General features: G+C 48.1%; 1 protein-coding gene across 2 annotated transcripts in view; it reads right to left on the reverse strand.

Annotated features, from left to right (window-relative positions):
• Positions 1 to 433: 433 nt before the first annotated feature.
• TMEM178B (transmembrane protein 178B) overlaps positions 434 to 26,956 on the reverse strand; it is a 356,181-nt gene continuing 329,658 nt past the window's right edge. The window contains exon 4 of one of the 2 annotated variants that reach the window (XM_027075619.2): positions 434 to 2,988. In XM_027075619.2, the coding sequence (XP_026931420.1) occupies positions 2,738 to 2,988 (251 nt within the window). In that variant the 3' untranslated portion in view covers positions 434 to 2,737. Of the gene's footprint in view, positions 2,989 to 24,370; positions 26,485 to 26,956 lie in introns of those variants that run through there. The other variant, XM_027075620.2, reaches the window with a different exon arrangement.

Consider the following 26,956-nt stretch of genomic DNA (forward strand, 5'->3'; position numbering starts at 1 on the left):
ATTTATGGCAAGCATGGGATAAAAAAAAAAAGAAGGTATAAATAGTCACAGGTCAGCGAGGCAGTGTCCTCAAACACAGTTACTCAAGAAAAGTTTAAATGACTGATAGCAAGTGGCCCCTTGTAGAATTTCTTTCTCCATTTTCCTGCACCTGGGAAACAGCTGGTCACAGACAGGCCCTCTGCTCCAAACAGACGCTCGTGGACACCTGCCTCTCCCTGCTCAGCAGAGCCCACTCAAGATGCTTGGAAGGAAGACACGAAGCCTCTCAATCTGGGATGCTTCTCACTTTTCCCTCAAGCCCTAGCATGCCTTTACTTTAAGGGGGAAATCTAGCTTTCCAAGAAAAAGAAATTTTTAATTCTGTATACCATAGAAAAGTTAGGGTTTCCCAAAAATGATTTCTCTTCTCATAGAATTAATCCTTTATTAAAAAAAAAATCCTTTGAAGCCCAATTGGAAGAGAATAGCGTTTCCTGCTCCACACCTCACCCCTCATCTCTCAGCATACCCATACAAGGGGCACGCGCACATGAGACCTTTTGCAGAAGCTGACCAGTGTCGCTGGGAAGGAAGCCTTGAGTAGCACACCCACAACCGTGTCCAGGTACATACTGACAAAAACACACAGAAAATGCACCAGGGAGCTACACATATACAGAGACCCACATTCAGGCCCATTCATGCACATGGGATGTCTTAACTGGATGTGAATCACACACACACAGTCAAAAAGAGCAGATGAGGGGACAGGCAGGACTCGTAGCCTGGCAGATGGAAGAGGGAGAGGTGGTTACTAGATGAGAAGTGGGGACTGGCAGGAAGACATATCAGGAGACAGGTCAATGAAACAGGTACATGGGTGGGAAAGAAGGCTGTTGAGCTGTTGGCAAAGCGCCCAAAGCATATCTATTTGTGAAGCAACTGAATTCTCAGCTACATGGTTGACCCATGGCTGTACAGCTCGGGGATTCACTCCTTGCCTCCCTGGGGCTGCTCAGCCCCAGCAGGGTCACTGAGGTGACTGTCAGCTGCTCCTGCCCACTCTTCCCGGCAGACTCTTGTCCCTACAGCTTCCACGACTCTGGCTGACATGGTAGTTCGCCGACACCTGCAGGGCCAGTGTGCTCGAACGAGCCTGAGACGTCGGGCTGGATTTATGCCACCTCTGTTTGGGGGCTAGCCACTAAGATGGCTATTTGGGGATGCGTGGCCTTGAATACCAAGAGGGAAAGGAAGAAGATGGAAAGAGTCCGGAGTTCGCCATTAATTTACACAATATCATACAAACTTGAGCCCACGGAGCATGGAGATGCTCTCTCTGCATGTGACCCATTTTCTTTCATCTGTACAGAGGTCGCCCCCAGGAGAGGGGTGGATGTCCAGTGACAAAGGACAGCTTCCATGATGGGGAGTGAAGATCTGGTTTGGTACGTACTTGTGCAACAGCAACAGAGGCAATGTTCCTTCTCCCTCCTGAACCATGTTCCCCCTCTTCTCTCACGGCTTTGTGCCCAGCTTTGTCTTGAACTTCCAGATTTAGAGGACTAAATCCCGTGGCATCCCAGAACTGTGATGTGAAGGACCACCGGGCCCTCTGCCCAGTGATTTTGTTCTCAGTTCTGCCCTCTGGGAATTTCAGCTGCACTACAAATAATAGAAAAATGCAACACAAACAATAAAACCCCACACTCAGAAAACACCCACCACACGTACACACTCCAGGGATCTGAAACTACAGAATGGGCACCCACACTGGCCTGCCCCTCATTATTCCTCCTAGGTCTCGGGACTCCGCCCTGGCCCACGAAACCACCACAAACGATAGAGACAACAGTCATAATGAAGTCTTTCCATTTTAAAAGGTGAAAAGGAAAAAAGGAAACCACCAAAAGTAGTCTCACACATACACACACACACACACGCACACACACGCACGCACGCACGCACACGCACGCACACATCACAGCATTACTCCAAGGCTCCAATCTGCCCAGGGAGTGCAGGTGGGGTCGGGGGTAGGGCGGCCTCTTGTTTAACTGGATGTAAGGCAGCTGGAAGGTAAGACTGGGTTTTCTGAGCATCCACTGAAGTGTCCTTTTATTGACGTGGATCTTGCCCCTCAGCACGTTGTTCTCTCCCCCTTCCCACCTCTGTAACTTTGTCCAAAAGTTTGGCAACAAAGAGAAAACTTCCTCCTCAGTCTGTTTTCTCTTCCACTTCTTGTGTGTTGCTGGTGGGCTAGGAAGGGAATCAGAACAGGAAGATCAGGAGAAGTGGTCTGCAAATGACGTCAAAGATGTGGTTACATTCTATGAACTAAGGGCTTTGTTTCTCTGCAACACGATCGGCGTTGGGGTGGTGTCCTCACGGCTGGCCCAATGGATGGTACCTCCTTCTCTACATCCGTGCCGCTTCAGACCACTGGCACTGTCCCTTCCCAGCCCACCACCCCATCCTCCTGAGTGATGGGATCAGGACGCTATCACAAGTGGTGATGTTCGCTCTGTCTTCAAAAAACCGTGGAGCCAAAAGTTAAGAAATGATGGAAGAGCCACGTGACAGGGACGCTTTCCCCATCTCGGTGATGAGGCAACACAAAGTCCGACGAGATGCGGGTGCCTGAGCCAACTCAACTCTACCTTGGCACTGGCATCATCTTGAGTTAGTTTTGTTTTATATATGTATATTATATATATATTTATATATATATATATATATGTATGGGTTTGTTTTTTTAGCACACTGTCCCATTCTCGGGTCTGGATTTAGGGCAGTTGGTCCTCGGGACAGGTTGGACAGAAGGGGCCAAGGTACAGAAGAATCCCGAGATTAGTGTGAGGCCCAGGCCCCCCCATGCACAGAACATGGACCATCCGTATCCATGGCTGATGTCATCGGGGAGTCCATACAGGTAGCGTGGGTAGCGTGACAGCTCAAAGTTGATTCCAGCCACACAGGTGCACAGTGATATGATGCAGAAAGTTCCTGGAGGGGCAAGGCAAGGAACATGGGGTGGGGTGGGGTGAGAGAGAGGGAAAGGGAAGAGGGAAAGGGGAGAGAGAGGGAGAGAGAAAGAGAGAAGTGAGGTTGACAGCATTTTTCAATTTTCTTGAGTAGGCAAGGTGAAAAGACGCAGATATAAGCCACCAACATCCGTAGCTGGAAATATTCACGGAGAGGAGAAAAGTGTCAGGAGATCATGGCTTCCTCACTCTGCAATAATTGCCTGGTCTTGGAACAACTTGGGAAGTCTTGCCTGTGGGAAAATACTAAATAAGCTTCGCAGTAGAGTCTCATGTGGGGTATGGTGAGGCAAAAGAATATTCAACTCCTTTTTCTAAAGCATTGAAAATTCACCATCTTTCTTGGGAGACACAGAAAACACACCCCACCCTCCCACCCGCTACTTATTTACAGAGAAAAACAACGTCTATTCTTTCCTATATAAAACATTCCGATACGACATTGGGTTTTCCTTTAACCCATTCACCAACAAGTCACCCCAATCCTGGGAGCCCTTTTCCTTTTCCTGTAAGACAGCATCTCCCAAAGTTGGAACACCGACCCTCTGAGAGATTCCTTTACAAAGGGGCAGCAGAGTCAAAACCTCCGGGAAACTCTGTACGTGACTTCTCACCACGAAGATGTATAACCCACGGTAGCATAAGCTCATGCATCTATGAGTCTTATGAGTATTTGACAGACTTAATGATGGGAACTCCTCTTTTTAAAAAATTACTCCTGGGGCGCCTGGGTGGCTCAGTCGGTTAAGTGGCCGACTTCGGCTCAGGTCATGATCTCGCGGTCCGTGAGTTCGAGCCCCGCGTCAGGCTCTGTGCTGACGGCTCAGAGCCTGGAGCCTGTTTTGGATTCTGTGTCTCCCTCTCTCTGACCCTCCCCCGTTCATGCTCTGTCTCTCTCTGTCTCAAAAATAAATAAATGTTAAAAAAAATTTTTAAAAATAAAAAATTACTCCTACTAATCTTCAATGAGAAGGCTGCTATAAGAGAGAAAATGTTATAAAAATGTTATAAAAATTAAAAAATTTTTAACCATTGGAGATATGTGGCAAACCCAAAATGAGTTCAAGAGCTTTTCTTGGAGCACCTGGGGGGCTCGGGTGGTTAAATGGTTAAGCGTCTGACTCTTGGTTTCGGCTCAGGTCATGATCTCATGGTTTGTGAGTTTAATCCCTGCGTCAGGCTCTGCGCTGCCAGTGCAGAGCCTGCTTGGGATTCTCTCCCCCGGGCCCTCCCCCATTCCCTCTCTTTCTCACTCTCAAAATAAATAAACTTAAAAAAAAAAAAAGGTTTTCTCGATATTGGCTGCATCTCACGTTTCTTCTGTCAGCAACTGATATGACAGCAATGGCCTGTGAAGTTTGAGAAGGCTGGGTTGGGTCAGCAGAAGAAAGAAAAGGGAGAAGCATATTTTTTAGGGGGCGGGGACAAGAGGAGGGGCATTATATTTATATTTATTATGAGACCTCTTGCTTCCTGATGGCCAAGTTTCCTTAAGATCCAACCTTTTTTCCTCCAGGCCTCAGGCCCATGAGCTTATGATAATTTCAGCGGTTATAGTGACAGTCGCTGTACCTAACATTTATTAAGTGTGTGTGCTAGGAACTGTGTTGAGTGCTTAAACATGTATGGAAACTTTAATTCTCTAAATAAATCTATGCAGGTCACATTATTATCCCTATTTTGTCTCTGTCCCTATTTGATGGAAGAAATCGAGGCTCAGAGAGGTTAAGCCATCTGTCTAAAATCACACAGCTAGTAACTGGTGGAGCTGGGCTATAAGCTCAGGCAGGCTAGTTCCTGAGTCTGTGGTCTTATCCTTCATGCTTAGATGGGTGCCGTACAAGGTGGGTCCCTCCTGTTGTGCACGTGGGTTCAAGATGAATTCTCTATCACTCAGGCTGGGATAGGGCAGTCTGGAGTCTTGGGTGGCTTATTAAAGCAGACTGCTGGGCCCTACCCCAGAGCTTCTGGTGAGTAGGTCTGGGTAGCACCTGAGAATTTAGACTTTTAACAAGCTCTTGGGTGATGCTGATGCTGCCGGTCAAGTGACTACACTTTGGGACCACTGAGTTAGAAAAAGGTTTTAGTAGAGAAAGACGAAACTTAATAGTCCAACATTCAGAGAACAGAGAAAAGAAGACAAACGGGCAATAAATGTGAAAAATGCCCAATTGTGCCAATAATCAGAGACTTGGAAAATAAAGACATAGTAACAGAAGATAATCGAATCGGTGGCGTTTGGGTTTTCGTCTTGTTTTTTAATGATTATTTCCAAACCTAGTGAGGAAGCAGCAAAACGGACCATCCCATAAACTCTGGGGGAGATGTAAGCTGGTGTTTCCTTACAGGAAAGTGATCCTCAAAATATTCATACATTTGACCTAGTGACTTCCTTCTAGATTAAGAAAGGAATCCCACCTGGGAACAAAGATTTAAATACAAAGATGTGCACGTGGCGAAGGGTGGCGCTGAGACGTGGCAGTTGGAGGGGCCAAAGTGAGCCTCAGATCCACGGTGAACACTGCTTTTTGGGCTGAGAGGTCTGAACATTAGGCCGAGTGAAAGAAGGTGTTGAGGCACTTTGGTGGCTCCGATCTGCATTCCCAAAGACCGCGAAGGAGCCTGCTACAAGGACCTGGAAGAAGGGAGATGGGGGCTGGCGTGGAGGGAGGAGGGCGCAGTGAATACCTGTTCAGTGAACACTCCTTCTAGAGGCAACGTAAAGTGATGTGTCAGGGAGGACCTGGGCTCAGGAGCCCCAGAAATAAAATGCGTGCATATATGTGCCTGTGCAGTGTTTCTGTGTATGTGTATGTGCATGCACGTGCATGCATTTGTGCAGTGTGTATGGGATTGTGCACACGTGTGCATGTGTAGTGACAGCCACTATGTACATACACGTGTGGCAGCATCATTACCTGGTAGAGCAGGGGTCCCAAACTTCAGGGAGTTGACAAAGCAACCCAGTCTCTCCTGCTGTGCACTGGGGCTCAGATGGAATTCTATGATAATATCTACACGGACTAGGTCTCACCTCGGTCCTGCTGAGTCGGCATGTCTTGGGGAAGAGGATGGGAAACTTTTGGTTTGTCAGGTGACTTCCGTTGACCAGGCTGGTGGGACCCTTGGGTTAGGGCAGAGGGCCTTTGTGTAACCTTGAGACAGAGCCAGGTGAGGGGAAGAGGAAAGGTGGTCCAGAAGGAAGGGGGCAGCCTGTGGGGCAGGGCCAACGAGAGGGTGACAACCTGGAAATGCAAGAACTAAAGAAAAGCTGCGTGTGACACCAGCTTCAAATAATCCAAATGCCAACAAACCAGAGCTGGCCTTCTGTGCCTCAAGAAGGCTTCTTTTACTGCCTGGCTTGCGAACCTGAGTGTGCACGGATACAATTTGCTAAAACTTAGATTAAGGACAGGAAAAGTGTGTGTGTGTGTGTGTGTGTGTGTGTGTGCGCGCGCGCGCGCGCACGTGCATGCATGTGTGCTCAGTTCAAATCTGAGCTGCCGTTGAGATGGCGAGGCACTTGGAACCATGGATCTGGAGCCTGATAGAAAGTTCTGAGCTAGAGATGTGGATTGAATCATCATCTTATAAACTGAAGCTCTGTGTGTGAGGAGGTCACCCACTGATTTTATATGAAATCTACAAGATGCTGTAAAAAAATGGAGACACTCCTTATCATCAAAAGGTACACTATCCTCCCGATTAAATCCAGTGATTTGTTCTGGGGGAGAAGGTTGACCTCGAGTAGTTTTGATCTTCCTGAGTTGCCAGTAGCTGAAAAATGTTGATACACGCTGTTTTAATGGTGTATTCTGCAAGTACAGTGGACAGGACACAAAGGATGTGGTTGATACGTTGCGAGTAAAGAGCTTAGGTCTGTGTGGAGCTAATTACCAATTGGAAATGGCCCAGCCTGTGGACAGCATACATCTTGTTGGGTTACGTTAATGGAGTTAATAGGGGATCTTCTAGCCTTAACTTCCTATCCGCTCTTCTGTGACTTTGGAACCTTTTGAAATTTCTGTTAGTGCTTGTCCATATTGCCCTTGACGGGAGAAAACTTCTAGGAGACTCACGAAAGAGGGCCCTTTGAGACAACCATCTAAGCGACTTGTTAGGAAACTGTGTGTGAAAAAAAGACTGGAAACAGGTTGTTTCCACATAAAGCTACTGTTTTCTGTTACAATCAAGAACTTAATCGTTTTTACATATCTTTGTACTTGTAAATTCAAATTTGAAAATGCGCATTAGTAATTACGAATGGATATTCACATGTATATGGCAGGTCCTCCATCAATGGACTGAATGAATGATGTGCTGCCCTTGTTCCTCAGCCTAACAACAGACTTTGACAAACACCCACTGAGTCCCTTGAGTCCCAGAGAGTAGAGGAGATGGGGACAAAGGTGGCCGAGCACCCTAACTGTCCCAGTTTTCTCAGATGATGAACTAAACTCTCAGACCTGTAAACTGGTGACTAACTGGTGAGTGTAGGGTGCAGACCCCACCCCACCCCCGCCACCCCCACAGCTCTCTGGGGTTCTCTGCAGAGTGAAGACAGATTCTGAAGGCTCCTGCTGGAAACCATGGATGGCAGTGGATAGGACGGCCTCCCCTCATTTACCCAAAGTACAGTGTGAGGTCCTCCCGTCCCCCACAGCAGTAGACTGGAGCCTCTGGGGCTAGGTCTTTTGAACGTGTCATTTTGTTCCTCATGAGCACTTATTGAGAGATAGGCGAGGATCCAAGAAATAACGCAGCGTCACATCTTCTTAGTAATCCCCCCCGCCCGTGGTTTGGGGTTTGGGCCTAATTCTAATCAGATTCCTAGACTAACTGCAGTCAGAACGGAGCAGTTAAATGAAAAGAACTTTGCCCCAAGCTCTTCCCTCTGGAGCCAGGCTCTGCTGTGTGCTCCAGACCTGGCTGTAAGAAACATCAGGTGGAAAGCAGGCCAGGGAGGCAGGGACAGTGCCCATATGATTGTCACGTCTCGGTGACGGCAGGCCTGGTGTGGGAGCGGGAGGGGGACATCCCTGTGGCTGTGGGCTCTGTGATGCAACACAGCTCATCAGCAAGTATTTGTTGAACTGTGTTTATGCTAGATGATAAAAAGGAGAATAAGATATGATCCCTGTTCTTAAGAATCTTTAAACCTAAACTAAAAGAGATTTTTTTAAACAAGCTTCTCATCTAGTCGGCGATAGAACTGAGGATGCTGTCACCACAGAACCGGACCCAGAGGCTGCAGTTTAGAGCCAGCTCTGGGCCTCTGTCTGCCCCCGCTTCCAGCAGGAAGATGGGGAGCGGAGCAGATGACTGTGAGGCCCCCCCCCCACATCCAGCCGTCTTTAGGAAGAGGAGGAATACCCAGTAGTGGGTGGTTAGGGTCAATCTCTGACAGAGACAATCAAGCTGGGCCAGGGAAGGTTTCCCAGGCAAAGAACAGAATTCCCACAGGCAGTACACAGAAGTGGGGGGCCTCACCTGGTCTGGAGAGTGTCCCTCCTTTGTCCTCAGTGCCCTCCTTGCCCCGGGTTTCTATGCAGAGATGACAAGGCAGGCCCGTGTGCCCCTGTCACAGAGCTTCTCACTTCCCAAATGCTCACTGCTCTAGCCTTGTCCAGCCTCCATCATTTCTCACGTGAGCGGCCGTAACAAGTCACTGCTATCTTGCCTTCTGTTCTTGCCCCCATAGAGCAGCCAGTGATATTTTAAAAATGTAATCAAATCATAATTCTCTCCCCTGCTTAAAACCCTCCAATAGCTTCCTATCACACTCAGAATACAAACCCAACTCCTTACCCTGACCATAGAACCTTATCTCAGTAGACCCTGCCTCCCCATCTGGCCTCATTTCTCACCTTGACCCCCACACTCTAGCCACAGAAAAGAGCATTCTGTGTCTCAAACTAGCTAACCGTCTACCCACCCCAGGGACTTTGCACTTGCTGTTCTCTCATCTGGGACGCCCTTTTTCTAGCTCTTCTCAGATCTCAAATGTCATCCCCTCAGAGAGATCCTCCCTGGCCTCCTTCTAAAATTGTGCCTCCCCAGTGGTTTTCCAGCTGTGCCCCATGGAGGTTCTCAGGAGAGGGGGAGGGAGTAGAAGAGGATCCAGCCCTCTCTCCTCTCTTTGGCCAGAATAGCCCTGCTTTGATGTGAGTCCATGTGAAATTCCATTTGAAGAAAGGAGTCCAGTGATTTCAGCATTTCTGAAAAGCACTGGGCTTATCCATTCACAAGGGGGCCTCAAGGTATGTCATTACAGGGACTGAGCTTTGGACAGCAAAGTCCGATGGGCTGCCCCCATAGTTGCAAGTCTATGCCTTTGGCGGCAGAAGCTAATAGGCCTCTGCTCTCATCGCTGCTGGCCCTGGAAGGGGCCTCCAACTCCTACTCAGCCCAACCCTCCAGGCAGCCAGCCCCGACTCGCCAGCTGGTTGGAAGAGAAACGAACTCTAATTACCCTTCTCTGTGCCAGGACCCTCATTCGCAAGGACCCGGAGTTCAGGAAGTCCAGCTAGAAGAGAAGCCACCACTCCTGGAACCCTGAGAGCCCGCGCTTGAAGACCCCCTGGCGTGGAGGGAACACTCTCCGGTCCCCTCTTGTGTCCCTGTTTGCAAACCCCACCTGGAAAGGACGGCCAACAGGTGGGAGGAACTATGTAAACATCATGTTCCTTCTGATTGTACAAACACACCACCTGTTTCTCTTAATGACCGTTCCCACCTGAAGCCCCTTCAGGACTCACGACCACCTTGTAACCCCTGGCCCCGCCCTGGTCGCACCTGCCTGTGTCCTGTCAGCCCCCGGCAGGCCGAGGACAGGGCCTGCTGCCCGCCCCGTCCCCAGTCCCCTTGGCTCCAGGCGCAGCTGAGACTCGAGTGGGGGCGAGGGAGGAGACGGCTTCCGCCCGGCCTGCCAACACCAAACACAGCTTCCCCATCCACCTCCTCCACATGGCTGCCATCTCTAATTAGCACTCCCTGCATTGCCAGATATTAGATTCCAGTCTCCCTGCACCCCGCCCCCCAACCCTGAGCTTCAGTTTCTCTGTTGGACAACTTCCCCTTGCTTGACGTCTCTTCCCTGGGTCTCCGAGCTGCCTCTTGATCCCAGCTCCATGCCACCTGTCTGTCCCTCAGAGGGACTTCTCCTCCTCTAGTCTTTGTACACTCAAGGTTCCCAGCTCCCCTCTTCTGCCAAGTCCCTCCTTCTGGCAACTTCACCCTCTTCTCCAACTTCAGCTACCACCAGAACACGACCGATTCATAGGATTATGTGATATTATGTGACATCCTGTACTGTGTCATTATGTGTCCCCAACCCCAGGGACACAGTATGGATGGTCAAGGTATTCCCTGGCTACAGGTTTCCAGCCCAAGTTCCCGTAAGCTCCTGACTTCTTTATTCTTTGGAAGCCTTGCTTCCCTAGTAGGGTGACCACCCATCCTAGTTTGCCTGGGAGTCGGCGGGGACAGGGGTGTGTCCCTGGAACGTGGGATTTTTATCCTCAAACCAGAAAGTCATGGGCTCAGTGGGACACATCAGTCACCCTTCCTACAGGCTCCCTCACAGTCCTCCCCACTCGGGTGCCAATCAGTGATACTGCAGCAATGACACAAAGTAATCCTTGCTTGTCAATTCAATTAGACATAATGCCTTCACCCAGCGCAAGGACGGAGACTCCGATGCCTGGAATGTGTTGCTAATGTTAAGAAACACCATGCTGGGATTGCATTGTTTGGGGTTGGGGGCTGGCAGCTAAGTCTGCCACCCTGAAATGTTGCCCAGGAACACTTAATCAGCAGCCCAATAATGGTCCCATCCCAGCACCACCTTAAAGTTCAATTATTTTTAAGCGGCTCTTCAGAGTTCTGGTGGAAGCTTCCTGCTCAGTGCACCCTGGAGCACGGATTGCAGGTGTATAGGGTGTGACCTGGGCCTCCCTGTGTGGCGGCTGCTGTGTTAGCACACACGGGCAGGGAGGGGAGGACGTGTGTCTCTGCCTCCCTGTAGGGACCGTCAGAGATGTCATGGTAGTAATGCCACAGCAATGGACCTGTGTAGAAATAGCATCAAAACTGAGGCCTCAGATTAGGCAGCAGCAAAGCTCTTATTAATTCAAGAGGCCACGAGCCAGGAAACTGAGGGCCTCGAGAAGGTTCTCCCAGGAATCCAGGGCAGTTACATATTCGGTGCACAGGCACCTTCCCAAATGTCTATTCCTTATGGGGCCAAGTGGTACCCAAAACTTCACTGGACATAATTTCTGCAGCTTTCTGGGGCAGGAGATCCATCTGTGTGACATTTTCTGCTCCTGGGAATGAGGAATGACGTCTGTGTATCCCTGGCCCTCCCACGTTCCCGTGTGGCTTCATGGCCAAAGAGCCCCTGGTCTGACCTGAGCCCACTAGCTTGCTGCAAAGTGGTGACTGCAGAGGTGCCCTCGTGGGCGTGCAGGTCAGGGACATCTGGGGAGCAGCCCAAGTCTTCCCTCAGACACTCCCCCGTGAGCCCCTCTCTGATCTTTAAAACCATAAAGAAGCAAATCAGCAAACAGAAAAAGGATCCCTCCTCCTCCAGCAGCAGCGAATGCACCCTAGGAAGCTGGTGTCCACTAAACCCTTCCTTTGCGGAGATTAAATGCCTCGGCAGCATTGAGCTCTCAAGAGCTCTTTATAGCTTTGCTCAGACCTGCACGGAATATAAATTACGGTTGAATTATACACCATTGCATCAGCAGCAGCCAACAGGCAGGTCACGTGGGGTTTTCCATCCAGGGTGCCTTAGGGGTTCGTTGGGATGAGGCATGGAGTGGTGACAGGCCCCCGAGAACACACTGTGAGGCATGGCGCCCTGAGTTCGGACACAACCATCCATCATTCTGGAAGCTCTGCAAACGCTCCAGGCAGAGACACTGCAGGCGTGCCGCCACACCCCCACCCTCCCGGGCAAGCAGCGTGTGTGTTCCCGGGGTCGTGCCTGCGTGCTACAAGGCTGTTCTCTGGGCATAATGCAACATCCCCAGCTCGAGCACTGAAAGGGACTGGCCCGTGCATACAGGTTGGCATCGGTTCTAAAGACAATGCTTCCAGATTCCTAACATAGAACCTGGAGTCTTATGCTTTGGTTTTTGCATATCCACAGGGTGGCCTCCAAATCTGGAAGCGCTGGTGTCACGGACCGAATTGTGTCCTTGCAAACTTTGTACATTAAAGACCTGACCCCTGTGCCTCAGGATGTGACTATATCTGAGACAGGGCTGTTAAAGAGCTAATAAAGGTAAAATGAGGCTGTTAGGGTGGCCCCTAATGCCAACTGACTAGTGTCCTTACAAGAAAAGATTAGGACATACAAAGAGACACCAGCCAGCTGTGTGCACAGAGGGAAGGCCACGTGAAGGGGCAAGCAAGAGGGTGGCCATGTGCGAGAAAGAGGCCTCAGAGGAGACAACACCACCGATGCCCTGATCTTGGACTTTCAGCCTCCAGGACTGTGGGAAGATAAATTTCTCTTGTTTAAGCCCCCCAGTCTGTGGAATTTTATCTTGGCGGCCCTAGCAATCTAATGCAACAGGTGAATACATAATAAGTGGCTTATTACCGTATCATTACAATCCATAATAAAATAAGATCATCTACGTTTCCAGACTTTATTGCCACCCTGTAGCTAAAACAGGCATCTCAACATAGCCCTATAAAACAACAGGTGCTGGGCATCTTCTGGTTTTTTGCCCCCACCTCGTCTTCCTCACCTATGTTATCTGTGCTTACTCTCACTCAATACCCACTAATCCATTTATTCTTTTGGGTGTAGATTTAGATTTGATCTTAAGAGCAGTGGCTCTTGCGGCCTCTACGCCAAGGACGGAGCCTTTGCAAACTTGGGCAAATATCTAAAGGGCTGAACAAATGGAAGAGGCTGTTGGTGGATGTCCACATACTTTTTGTGGTGGGAATTTACTGAGATCAAAGAACCTCTGTCCATTGACCTTGACTGGAGACACAGACATTTCCGCTGTCCTCCCAGTCTACCCAGAGTCCACATAGCCACCCCTGATGGTCCAAGCCAAGTCCCGTCTCCCAAGAAGCCTTCCCTGAACATGCCTAGCATTAAGATTATTCGCATTTTTTCTGGTCTGGAACAGGCAACCTGACAATTATAGGGTCCCCCCTCTTGTTCTTCGTTCTAGTTTGTGTTCAGCTAGATTGTCATTTTCTCCAGAAGTGGTGGGTAGTGATGTCTCTTGCATTACACACAGCACCAAGCATGAAACTCCATGTCACTGGGAGAAATGGACTTCCAGGCTATAGGGCTTTCCAGTGAAAATATGGGCTTTGAAACCTAGAGGGGAAGGAAGGCGACACCATGCCCGGTCCTCCCACCCTTCATCCTCCCATACCGTTCTGCGATGGCTGAGGGGTTTGTGCACCCACGCATGTGCTCGCCTACCCGTTTCAGTGGGCACCTTGGGTTTCAGGAAGCGTTTTTGTATTCACAGAAATTCAGCATTGGAATAATGCACTCTCTGCAGGATTATTTTGAAAAGCGATAATAATAAATGTGAAAAGGCTTACAGAAGTTAAAATTGCTTTCTATATGTAAGGTATAATATTAGAAATGGAAGGCTTTAAGTGAGGGTGAAGAAAAATCGTCCTGGAGGACGAGAAAAAAAATGTGACTGCTGTTTCAATCTCCATCACCCACTCCATTTCCCCCCAGCCCTGCTCCAGGGTAAATACTACACCAGGAAAAAATGGCCCTTGACAGAAACCAGAAGAGCTCACTCAGGACTCTTCATTCTATGGACTTGGTTAAACCAGAACCATGGCATTTGGAAGATCTCAGAATACATTTCTGAGAAGGACCATCCTCAGAGGGGGCTCAGAGAGGTCACGGCAGCCAGCAGAGGTCACGTGACAACCTTGGTGGGTTTGCAAAGCAGCTTATAAGCCTGTGGCTCAACCAGGATGGGTAAAAGGGAGCAGCCCTGATAGCAGTGTTGGGATCACTATTTAACAGGAGTTGGGGACCTTTTACAGGTGCCACAAAGCTTCTGATCTGGTTCCGCTGGAACACGGAGGTGGCCATCTACAGTTATCCCACACTTATTCATTAAACATCTACTATATAGTGGACTGTGAGAGCTATATTTTTATTATTTTTAGTCTGCATGACAATTTCCTTTCTTCCTTCTGTTAAAATCCACCACCATTTGTTCTCATGGGAAAGCCATGATTCATTCAGACATAAGCACCTGATATAAGCCAAATCTTGGGTGTTGTATCTTCTGCTCCTCTTGAGGTTGTGATTACAGACATGCGCATATAGATGTGAATTATACATATATCTATATTTTGCCCACCTACCCTTGGATATTTCATGCTTCATGGAGCAAAAAGTTGGGAAGATCTGAGGTGGGTGGTCCGTGGAGAGCTATGAGCTTTCTATATGGCAGGCACATATCTACGGGTGAGAAAAGTCCTAGGAAGACAATGAATCAAGAGCACAACATCACATCTTTCTCAATGTGAATCTTTGGAGCTTCCTATCCATCTGGGTCTTGGTTCAGAGCTGAGAGTTGGTGGGATCCAACTGGCTTCCTGACTAAACTGAGAGTGGCATCTACAGCTGTGCAGAAAGGAACATTCTCAAGCTGTGAACAGTGAGCTTCCAAGAGTAAAGCCACTTAGCGCATGCCATCTTCCTGCCACTGCTTCTCTTTTCTTTCCTTCTCTTTCTAGGCCAACTCTCTCTGATGAATGACAATGGTCCACAGAGCAAACTTGGAGAACCTCTAGGATGGAGGGCGATCTTGTCCTGAGTTTCTTGCTTGGGACAATGCTTGAAGGAATTCAAAACCTCCTGAAGATCATCTCTGATTCCTGGTTGCTCTACTCATTGGTCTTCCAAAGTAGTACACGAGGCATTTGCAGAAAAAGCCACATCACCCCCCAGGGCCAGCATGAAGCCGGCACAAGTAGATGTACCATTACCTACGAACTCCTGTCTTGGTGGTCTAATGCTCTCCTGGCCCAGAGGTCCACCAAGGCAGCCTGCACCAGCTTCCCAGTAGGAGAACTGTAGCCAACAGAGGGTTATGCATGGTGGAAAGAGAACTCCACCAAGAATCAGAACATCTGAGTTCTGGTCTCCTCTCTGCCCATGAAGTGGGCAAATCACTTCACCTCTCTAGGCCATGATCCCTCAACCACACAATACAGAGGATGGAACCAGATCTCTACAGTCCTTCCAGTCAAGCGATTCCCTGACTCTTGGTATTGGGGTAAGAAGGTGCCCTTCTCTCTGAACTGCTCTAGGACCGGTTACCGGTTATTTTGTCACATGTGAGCCACTTGGAGAGAAGTTACTGCTTCTCACCTCCTGACATGCACAGAAGAGCTGGTGGATGAGACCATTAGATGTCATTACTCGACATCGATGTGCATATGAGGCTCTGCTCTAAATTGCCATGATTGTAAATGTGGAAGGATTGGGACCCAGCTGTTTTAAGTGCCTGGAAGAAATTGGCTCCTGAAAGAAATCTCTTAGGCTTCTGCCCTATCTGATCCAAGCCAATGCCATGTTAATTAGGAGAGGAAGAGGCTTAGGGTGGGAGTCAGAAGATCAGGCGAGCCTGCCACATGGTGTGGTTTATGTTTCCATATGCCTGGCACATTTGTCAGCTGGCCCCGGCCTTTCTTTGAGATGATGTCACCTCATCGCTGGGTCACTGAACACATATATAGTTTCACATGGATCAAACACTGATATGTAATATTTATAATGTGGCAGGCATTGTTTCAAATGCTTTTAATGTTAGCTCTTTTAATCTTCAACGCAACTTTATGAGGTTTGGATAAGGGAAGTGAGGCATAGAGAGGTTAAGTAGATTGTGTAAGGTCACACAGCAAGGACGGGAGCCAGTACTTTCAAATCCACGCTTCTGATGCTTGTTATGTTGTCTCTCATTTCTCGTGCATGTGGACTGTCTCTGGAGCTGGACTGTAAGCACAGAAGCTTCTTCCCCAGTAGGGCTCTCTACTCGGTGGTGATTCATTCAATCAGACTTATTGACTAGATGATGAGATTGGGAGAGGAGCCCTGTCATGACTAAGTGCAGCCCCAAGGAGGTTCTGGGTACCACACAGACTCACGGCTCAGGCAATAAACTCTTGTTGCTGAATTCTTCAGAGAACTTGGAAAACCTATCATAACCTGCCATAACATGGCTTTGCTCCTTATCTGGGCCACTTAGAGGGCTGAGCTTCGGTGGAGGAACAGAGGTTTTCTATGAGGTGTAGGGTGGGCAGCTCAAGAAAGGCAACGAATCAAGATCACAGCATTAACTTTCTTTCAGTAAGACTCTTTGTAACTTCCCAGTTGGCCAGAAACTAAAACCAGTGGACAGAGGAAGCTGGTGGCCAGAACAGGACCCGCAGGAGCTCAGTGTGGATCCCAGCCCGTCAAAGGGGTCTTCCCTCCCACCAGCATCTCCTGGCTCATAAACAGGACTCAGCCTGGGCACCTCTTTTTCCTCTTTTCTCGTGGAGATTTGGAGAGTGATAATTACTCATCTTTGCTTGATGAATCCATACTCTAGTGAGGAAAGAGTCACAGGAAGGAGATTGACAGGGCAAAAACATGTCGGCTTTATAAGGCTAGCATGGCAACCGTGGCCACATTCAAGTGCACCTGTACCTTCCCTCAGACTGACATTTTAGGATGGTTTTCCTAGAGGAACATGGAGGTTTACAAAGCAGATACACTCACCTAGAAGTGTTGACTCACACTGGTGAGCCTCCTGATGCCAGCCTGGGCCTGGGGCCTCAACCCAGGAATTCTGCCCATATGGAGGAGCAAGCAGGGGCAGAGGACCCAGGTGGTGCTAAGATCCCACAAGCTCAGGCTCTTGACCCAACCACACCAGAGAAGTCAGTCCCCTCTTCTCTTGGGACTTGAAGAGAGCCTTGAAAGGTAGCTTGTCCTCCTGAAGAGAGAAGCTTCCTACTTTATGGACCCTGATGGGAATGCTGAGATCAAAGGAAAGAACACTGTCCAACCTCCCCTTGGCCATACTAACTTAGGGACCAGGAGCAGCTGTGACCCAGAGGCTTCTGGGAAATGTGACTGCAATGGAACTTGTCTGAAAATGTTAAGAGCTGAGCCCGAAGGGGTAGTTTCATTAAATGAAGTGTAGCCTGGAAAAGTGGCCGAATCTTTAAGAAGCTCCTAGGTTTTGTTAGCGGGGGAAGTGGGAAGGACACAGCTATTGGCATTCCTCTCTAGCCACGGCCAAAATTAGGGGATCAAATATCATACTAGACTTATATTTTACCTTCACATAAAGCAGCTTAAGCATTTTTAGATAAAGGGATTTTTTTCTTTTTGCTTCATTCACGACCGTGTTTAGTTACAGTGAGATATATAAAAAACGGAAATGTATTAATGACATGTGAAATCCTAAACGAGAAGGGATAAAAACTTGGCATACTGCTTCTGGAAAGTGGCCAACTCTTAGTCTCTGTGCAGGCTCAGGTGATCGATGGCATGAAAGCCCTTTGAGGACAACAGTAAGGGCAAGTTGACTTGATTCTTCCTTTGGCCTCAATCACTACCTCCCCTTGAGGCTGCTCCTGAGTGTTCAGCACAGAAAAATCCTCTTTCTCTGTGCACCCACCGGCCCTCTGCTATGGCACCGGTCATCTGCCTCCACCACGGCCTGGGTGGCCCTTAAGGACAGGAGCCATCCATGTTTTTGTATGTATGTCCTGGGTGCTACCACATGACTAGCATTCAGTAGGCACTCAATTAATGTTTAGTGAGTTGAATTTAGTTTGTAAAGCAAATAATTAAGAAGTGCAATAGAGCTGTCTTCAAATATTTGAAGGACCTTTGAAGGAAGATGGTCCTGACTTTAACTTACGTTACTTTAGCAGAAAGGACCCAAGTCCAAAAAGTCAAAGTTTGGAGAAAACATATTAAGGTGTTTTTGTTTTGTTTTGTTTTGTTTTGTTTTGTTTTGTTTTACTTTAGAGAGAGAGACCGCATAAACAGGGAATAGGGACAGAGGGAGAGACAGAATCTTAAGCAGACTCCATGCTCAGTATGAAGCCTGATGTGGGACTCGATCCCATGACCCTGGGATCATGACATGAACTGAAATCAAGAGTTGGATGTTCAACGGACTGAACCAGCCAAGTGCCCCTAAGGTTTAAAATAAGGAAGAGCTGGGGTGTCTGGGTGGCTCTGTTGGCTGAACATCTGACTCTCGATTTTGACTCAGGTCATGATCTCAAGGTCGTGAGATTGGGCTGAGCTTGCTAAAGATTCTCTCTCTGCCCCACCCCCACTTGCGCGCATGCTCTCTTTTAAATGAAATAAGAGCAAAATGACAACAGGAGGAGCCAATAAGGAAGCGGCCCCCTGCTACCATGGAGACTTTGACCCAGAGGGGAGACAGGAAATTATCTAGATTTCTGCTCCCAGGATACTCATAATGAGGTGAGTGCCATCAAAATGGTACAAAGTGATGTCTGAGTTCAGATGCAGAGTCTGGTTTTAGTGAAGCTGATTCAGAAAGTTTTACCCTATGACCCAGCAATAGCACTGCTAGGAATTTACCCAAGGGATACAGGAGTGCTGATGCATGGGGGCACTTGTACCCCAATGTTTATAGCAGCACTTTCAACAATAGCCAAATTATGGAAAGAGCCTAAGCGTCCATCAACTGATGAATGGATAAAGAAATTGTGGTTTATATACACAATGGAATACTACATGACAATGAGAAAGAATGAAATGTGGCCTTTTGTAGCAACGTAGATGGAACTGGAGAGTGTTATGCTTAGTGAAATAAGTCATACAGAGAAAGACAGATTCCATATGTTTTCACTCCTATGTGGATCCTGAGAAGCTTAACAGAAGACCGTGGGGGAGGGGAAGGAAAAAAAAGAAAAAGGTTAGAGAGGGAGGGAGTCAAAACATAGGAGACTCTTAAAAACTGAGAACTGAGGGTTGATGGGGGGTGGGAGGGAGGTAAGGGTGGGTGAGGGGTACCGAGGAGGGCACCTGTTGGGATGAGCACCGGGTGTTGTATGGAAACCAATTTGACAATAAATTTCATATTAAAAAAAAAAGTTTCTAGAAGATGCTGAGTGCACACTGAGCCTCAAGGAAGTGGAGGCCATCGGCAGGCCTAGCAAGATGGCTTGGAGGTGGGCAACGGCAAGTGGTCTAGAGGAAGCCCAGGATATGTGGCTGAAATGGAGTCTGAGGCAAGACTGTGGTCAACGTTCAACTCCCGGCTGGTGCTGCCGACAGAAATGGAGCCACAGAGAAAGCACGAGTGGGGGAGGGGCAAAGAGAGAGGGGGACAGAGGATCTGAAGCGGGCTCTATGCTGACAGCACAGAGCCCAATGTGGGGCTTGAGCTCACCTGAGTCCCAAATCGGACACTCAACCAACTGAGCCACCCGGATGCCCCACAAGGTGTATTTTTAGAAAGGCAGAGTGGTGTAAAAGTTGAATTAAGTGGCAAGTAGAAGAGATAAACATCTATGCGATACTTTTCCTCTGCTAGATTGCTTTTCCTGTATACTATTTCATTTCATCCACACAAAAACCACAGAGGGTAGGCAGCTCTGTTTCAGTTTTACAGATGAGAAAATGGAGACTTGGGAGTTTGGTGACTCAGTGGTGGGTCAGAGGTGTGCACCAAGGGCTGAGTGACCACCAAACACTGCCTTAGTAAGAAGGGCCCCGGTGGCACTCGGGGAGTAGATGTGGATGAAAAAGCCACACAGAATACAGCACAGGAAATATTGGCAGATGTTGACAATTGCTGCTAAGGTACGGGTGACACTGCAAAAGTGAACAATGACTCAGAAGTGACTGGGAGACTCCCCGTGCTGAGGAAGGCAAGAAAAGCAGCTCATTTCATTAGAGGAAAGGAAAGGACAGAAGCTGATACTTGTCAGGCACCTGCAGTAAGCCGGGCACTTAACACATAGGCCAGAAACATAAAGCACATGCATACCATACACAGAAAAAGTGCAAGTCTAGTCCTAGGCATGTTTGAGTGTCCAGAAGGGTGGAGATGTCCAGTGAACAGTTAGAAACACAAGGCTGGAGCTCAGAACAGGCCATTCCATACAATTTCCAGGCTCGTCTGTGCAGAGATCATTACCACTGTGTGAGGAGATACTGGTGCCAAGGAGGCATGTGTGTAGGGAAAAAGAAAAGAACACCGAAGGTCAGATTTACAGGTGAAGCAAAGAGCAAAGGAAGCAGAAAAGGCCCAGGAAAAAGGAAAAGTCATGAGTGTGCTGTCATGTAAGACAAGAGACGAGAGTCTGAAAACCAGAGACAGGTAAATCCACAGGAGCTCAGCAAGAGGAGGTTCAAGGATAGGTGACGGGCAGAACAGCCAGGAGGAAGCAGGTCTCCAAGAAAGCAGCTTCTGTGACATGGTGGGAACAGAAACCAGACTTCAAGAGATGAGGGAGGTTGGTGCAGAGCTATAGAAGTGATAAGATTATTCTTTTTGCTACATGAGCCCCAAGCTTTGTCTTTGGTCTCAGAGCATATGAAAAGGTAAGGCCCTCAGCCAAAGAGACTCATTTTCCTATTCCTCTAGGAAACATCCCTTGAACAGAATCAGGCTCATCTTTTCTGCCCCCCCCCCACCCCCGCCAAGAACAGTAGTCTTCATCTACCATGACAAGAGGTCTGTACGGAGTCAGCTCTTACCCTATCAGGTGATGAGCTGCTGGAGGCTCATTAATGTGTCAACAACTTAATTTTGATTTGAGAGAGAGCAGTGCATGGTAAGTACAAACCCAGGCTTCAGAGTTGAATAGATCTGAGGTGGAATCCTTGGTCTGGGAACTATGTGACTTCAGGCAAGGTACTTAAACTCTCTAAGCAAGCACTAGCAACTCCAAAGAAGGTAGAGCCGGTGATAAACTGAGCACAGATGAGTAAAAACGTAGGAAGTGCTATTATTACAGGCCGACCATGTTCATGTGTTCCACTCCTTAGTTACTTCTCAGCACAATCCTAGAAGGCAGGTACTATTTTGCAGATGGTGAAATTGAGGCTAACCTTCATCGCATCTGGACCTGATGCTATTGGTAACACTTTGGTAGTAGAAGTGACTCCCTTCATGGCTTCTCTACCCCTCTCTTCCTGTCTTGCCCCCCAACAAACACCTGCCTGCCACTGGTGGGGGGCAAAGAGGAGCCCTCCGCCTTGCTGGCAGGGGCAAGGAGGACCCCTGCGTCTCGGGTATAAACGAAGGCTTGCCAGGAAGCCTGCATCTGCCTTGCTGGTTAATTCCTCAGGCTGCTGTTTTGTCCCAGGTGGGCTCACCAAGTATCCTTCTCTTTAATTCCACGCGTCCCAGAAACAGAGAAAAAAGAGCGGGGATTAGTCTGAAGACCTCAGTTTAAGGTTCTACCATTTACTTAATCGCCTGACCCTGTGCTTGTTTTGTGGTTCTCCAGGCCCAGTTCTAGGGCCTGGGAAGGCCGATGGGAAGATGCAAAATTAGGGCCGATGGGAAGATGCAAAGAAATAACGGTGGAACAAGATCTACCGAGGATATGGCAGAGATGCTCTGAAATGTGAGCTCTTTCCCTTCCCCGGTCTGCCTCTTCCACCTGCCTCTGAAGGTGGTTTGAAGGTCCACTGAGACTATCCCCTCCCTTTGGAGCTCCGTGAACTGCAAGTGTCACCCAACTCATAAGTGACCCCCTTTCTGCCCTTTTCTGTGTGGCCAGCACCTCTTCCCTAAGAAGCTGGGTGGATAGATTGAAGTCTCCTTGTCTTCTTCGCTGCTGAAAATCCAGACACAGAATTCTTTTGTTTTTAACATTTTTCAATTTAAAGGTGTCTGTCATTAAAAGGAAAACAGCTCTATTATTACACTAATTGGCCTAGGTGTCTGATTCTTCTCAAAGATTGTGAGCAACCCCAGGACACTGAGTTTTGTTTTATCATCCACAGTGCCTAGAACCCTAGTACTTAGCGGGTACTTAACAACTGGTTGTTTATTTAATGAATAATTCACACTGAACGGGTTCTAATGGTTCATTAATGTGGCAATGGGCTCCCCTCTTTCACAGCCACATCTTGGACATCCTTGATCTTCTGATGGCTTCTATAGATAGGGAGAGTGTATTTTCCAAAGCCCAGGTCAAGACATGTGGTATGGGACAGGATCTGATAACAGGAAAGTGTATTTGAAATCAGGAGACTTCCAGAATGTCTGGGAGGTAGCACAGCTTCACACAGGCCCTCATTCTCCAATTATTTTATACTTGGGAATAAAATGCACATCATTACCCACCTGTCCCCCCCCAAAGCCCAAGTTCTGTTAGGATGGAAAGGATTCCTTTACCCTCTCTGGGGCCATCTTCATAAACCCTTTCCAGAGTAATGCTTTAGGGCCTTTCTGGAATCACTTTCCCATTGGTATGCCCTAGGCCATCGCCAGCCCCCCCGCTAAGGTGCAGAGAGCTGAACAGTCCAGGCTTGTCAAGCCCCTCCCCATCCCATCCACAAGGGGCACGCTGCCCTGGGTTCACAGGTGTGCCTGCCCGCCCTGCCCCCCAGCTCACTGATCCAGGCCAGGTCAAGTCAGCTTTTGGGTACCCAGAGAGCATGGGGACCCTAACTCCTGTGTTCACACAGTGCATTTCAGCCATCCAAGTAGTGGGGGTGACAAGACACCTGGGGGGGGACAGAGCTCCCCTCCTCCCTTTCTTGGGTCTGGCTATTTCTGCTGCAGCTTCTCACCTGTCCTTAACCCCCCAGGGCAGGAGGGAGGAAATTCCTCATTTATATCTGCTCCTCCCTTTTGTTTCCCCAGGAGCAGCTTTTATGCCCACTAGGAGGGGTCTCTCCGTTTATTTCAGGAACCAGCATTTTTCTTTGATTTATGATTCATTTCAAGAGCCAGAGGCTTGCCTGACAAGTTCCCTTTCTCTGAAGCTTGCATACCTCTGTAAGAACATCCTAGAAGAGCCATAGGGATGGAAGCTTTTGAAGCTGCTTTAGAAATTACCTAAGTTTCCATGGCAATCAAGCACTGTGAAGTCACCACCACATTCTGGGTCTTTCTGTTTCCACTGAAAAGGCTGTTGGAGAAATCTGTTCTTTCTCAACAACCCTCCCCCCACCCCACCCCCATGCCACCTCAGTAATAGAGATGGTCTTCCAGCGACCCTGCCCTCTCTCTCTTCTCCTGCCTGCCCTTCCCCCATCCCATTCTTGTAACAGTCCATTGTCTTCAAGCAAAGACCCCCAATTCAGGGCAGCAATGTGATTATTTCTACCCCAGGAAAAACAGGGTCTTCTTACCATGATAGGAGGAGACCTTAGGACATCAGTCTCCTTACCTGACTCTGGACTATACTCATTGGATAACTCAGACATGTCTGAGCATGTCTGTGTCAGCAGAGGCAGGCCAGTCAGGAAGGAACCAGGCTGAAGAGAAATCACTCATTCTGAGTGAGACCCCCAATCGCCCACCCCATACTCAGCCTAGACACTGAACCAAAACCATGCCTTACTGTCTAACCCAACTTTGCTATATTCCCTTGTCTCCTTTACACTTCTGGGTCTGTCCTGCCCGCGTAGGATTAAAAAAAAATTTTTTTTAATGTTTTATTTATTTTTCAGAGACAGAGAGAGAGAGGAAGAGCAAGTGAGCAAGCACGTAAGGGGCAGAGAGAGAGGGAGACACAAGGAAGCTCCAGGCTCTGAGCTGTCAGCACAGAGCCCGATGTGGGGCTCAAACTCACAAACTGTGAGATCATGACCTGAGCTGAAGTCGGACACTTAACTGGCTGAGCCACCCAGATGCCCTTTTACATTTAAAAAAAAAATGTTTACTTTTAAGAGAGCGAGCAAGCACGAGCGGGAGAGGGGCAGAGAGGGGGACAGAGGATCTGAAGCAGGCTCTGTCCTGATAGCAGTGAACCCGACATGGGGCTGGAACTCATGAACCTCAAGATCGACCTGAGCCGAAGGTGGAAGCTCAACCGACTGAGTCACCCAGGCACCCCTGTAACTGACTGGTTTTGATTATTCATTACAGGAACTTCACAAAAGATCCATCAACTTCCACTGAAAACATTGACAGTGTGGGCTCTTAAGATTTTTTCAACCCTGCTGTTTCCATCAATTCTAGACATCATCAGTATTTTCAACCAATCTTAATCAAACACCTGCACTGAAATAAAGGCCTTCAAGCAAACTTCTAATTCTCAGTAAATTCTGACCTTACCTTCCTGCTCTGAGACCCTCCCAGTTTTGCAAGGTGCTGTAGTAAGCAACAAATTCAGCTTAGTCTTACCAGCAGCAATGCTAGTTGTGTGGGCAATGCTTGGGGAGCCAGCTTTTGATTAAGGAAAGGGGAGCACATGTCTATGTGATTATTTGGTCATCAAAGAACAGGGGTGATTTTAAGCAAAGCAGAATTGGCCTGAAATTAGGGAAAACAAGGTACTGTAAGCAGAAGAGAGGGAAGACCTGACTTCTCAAGACCTTCTGGAGCCCCTGAAGCAAAGGGTTGCCATGCCCGGGTCTCAGGGAGGGTGAGTGTGGGACAGTGATGGAGGCAGAGCTGGCTTCCTGGGCATGCAGCCCGCATAGTTGTGTGCTTGTTTTAATGCTCTGCTGTCACCATCTTGAAATTTGTAATGCTTAAATAAGGAGTCCAAGTTTTCATTTTGCATCAGGCCCCACAAATTATACAGCTGGTCCTGGTTGCGGGAGTGGGGGGAGGGGGGTGCTTCCAGATGTGTGACAATGCAACATTTTCAGGGGCATGTGACAGTCCCCCTACTTTACCTGGCCACCCTGGGGCACAGACATCATGCCCCACTCACAGGAACTGCCATGGGAAGTTGAAGAAGCTCTAGCTATCAGCACCCCAGAAGGAAGCCACCTCACTGATAAAAGCCACATAATATCAAGTGATCACCTAGGGGAGAACCCCCAGGGCAATCTGTGAAATTGAAAGAAGGCCAGAATGAGGGATGATGCCCCCTCGATCTTCAAACCCATTAGCATTGCCTCCAAGGCCCTACATCTTCTCTGTTTGAGGGAATACCTCCATCTCACTCGGTTCCTGTTACAACGGTCCTCTTGCTTAACTTCCTTGGACCCACCAGGCTCATTTCCATCCCAAGTCCCTTGCATCTGCTGTGCTGTTTGCAAGGACTGATCCACCAAGTCTTTCCAGGAAGACTTCCATTCAATGGAAGAGGAAGACTTCCAGTGAAGGCTTGAGAGGCCTTCTGCCTACCCACTGCCCCCTCGTCTACAGCAATGCCCCATCACTCCCCTCCTCCCTCCCAGCTTTCTTTTTCTCCACAGAAACATCCCATCGTCTGGCAACATATTATATACTTACAGTACTTGCTTATCTGTCCCTCCAACAAGAATGTAAACTCCATGAGGACTTTGCCTTATTCCCCACTCTAGCCCAAGTACATAAACAGTGTCTGTCACAAAGGCAATCAAAATTTATTGAATAAGTAAGGTGGTGATTAACCAGAGAGGCATGATCTGTTCAAGCAATTTTATCTTTATCATCCATGGAATGTGTCTCTGCATGGCGCTGGCAGTGATGGGATAAGACTGTTCAGAGCAGTGTGTCATTGAAGGTGGCTGTTTAAAAAAAAAGTAGCTAAAACAATAATATCTCAAAATTTTTTGAGAACAGCACTAGGAATTGTCCTAAGCCCTTCACATGAGTGAACTCTAGAATTCTCACAACTGCTATGCTTCTGGTAGGTACCATCATTAGTCCTCTTTACAGATGAGAAAGTTGAAGCAATACAAGAAAGGTGGTTAAGTAACTTTCGTAAGTCACAAGGCCAGTCCAAGGCTCCGTTAGTCCTGGACTAGTTTTTCATGACAAAACTATAATTTTCCCTTTTAGTTGCATGATTCTACTTCCTGAACAAAGAAAACTTTAGTTTGGTGGCGGGGAATGGAAGGAAGGTAGCTCACGGTCACATGTGCACAGGGACATCCAAGAGACGAAGGTTGGTTCCTCCCATGAGATCTCATAGATACCTTCACCGTCCACCCTACTTTCCACCTCCTTCTAGGGTCTGCTTTCTGTCTTAGCATTCCCTTCCGGGAATTTAATGACAAAGCTTCCCCTAGTTCTGGAGACTATGTAGCACCGTGGCTTTGCTGAGTGTTTGGTGGGCAGGTTGTAGGCATCCTGGTACGGCCTTTACTGACCAGACTTGGGTTTACAGGACCAAGGCTGCTTACTAGTCTCCTCTGAAGTGCAAATCTATAATGGAGGCAGGTCCCCTTAGGTAGCAAGGACGGAACTCCTTCAGATCTGTTCTAGTTCTTCAGGTGAAAGTGAAGCCCTTCTGTTGCCTGGGTTGCTGGAGTGATTAATCCTGGCCACTCGTTCTACATTAGGTAAATGTGTAGGTCATTTCTTAATCCCCCTGGCAATGTGTCTCCTCCCTCAAATGTCTTTGTTGTGAATGTAATTATCAAATGCTAATAAATATTCAAATATGCACCTTCCAAAAGGCAAGATTTATTCCAGGGTATGAAGTAGTTTGTGAATCTCTGCTCAGGATTTTATAGGAAATGTTGTAAGACAAAAAGCCAAGAGGAGAGTTGTGATGATCTAGTGAAATCTCACATGAACCTATAAAAGCAGTTTCGCAGGGTAAGTAGATGGGTTTTATGCCCTTGTTTGGTCACGGTAGATTATAGATACTTCTCTGCCTATTAGAATGGACTTCACTTAGGGCATACATATAACAGTAACAGCTACTGTTTACTGAGGGTTTTATAAGCTTTGCAGCATGGTAAGTCATTGAGTTACTGAATTTACTCTCTCCTCCAACTCAGAATATCTAATTTATATGGT

This window comes from Acinonyx jubatus, chromosome A2 (assembly GCF_027475565.1).
Source record: "Acinonyx jubatus isolate Ajub_Pintada_27869175 chromosome A2, VMU_Ajub_asm_v1.0, whole genome shotgun sequence".
Taxonomy (NCBI): domain Eukaryota; kingdom Metazoa; phylum Chordata; class Mammalia; order Carnivora; family Felidae; genus Acinonyx; species Acinonyx jubatus.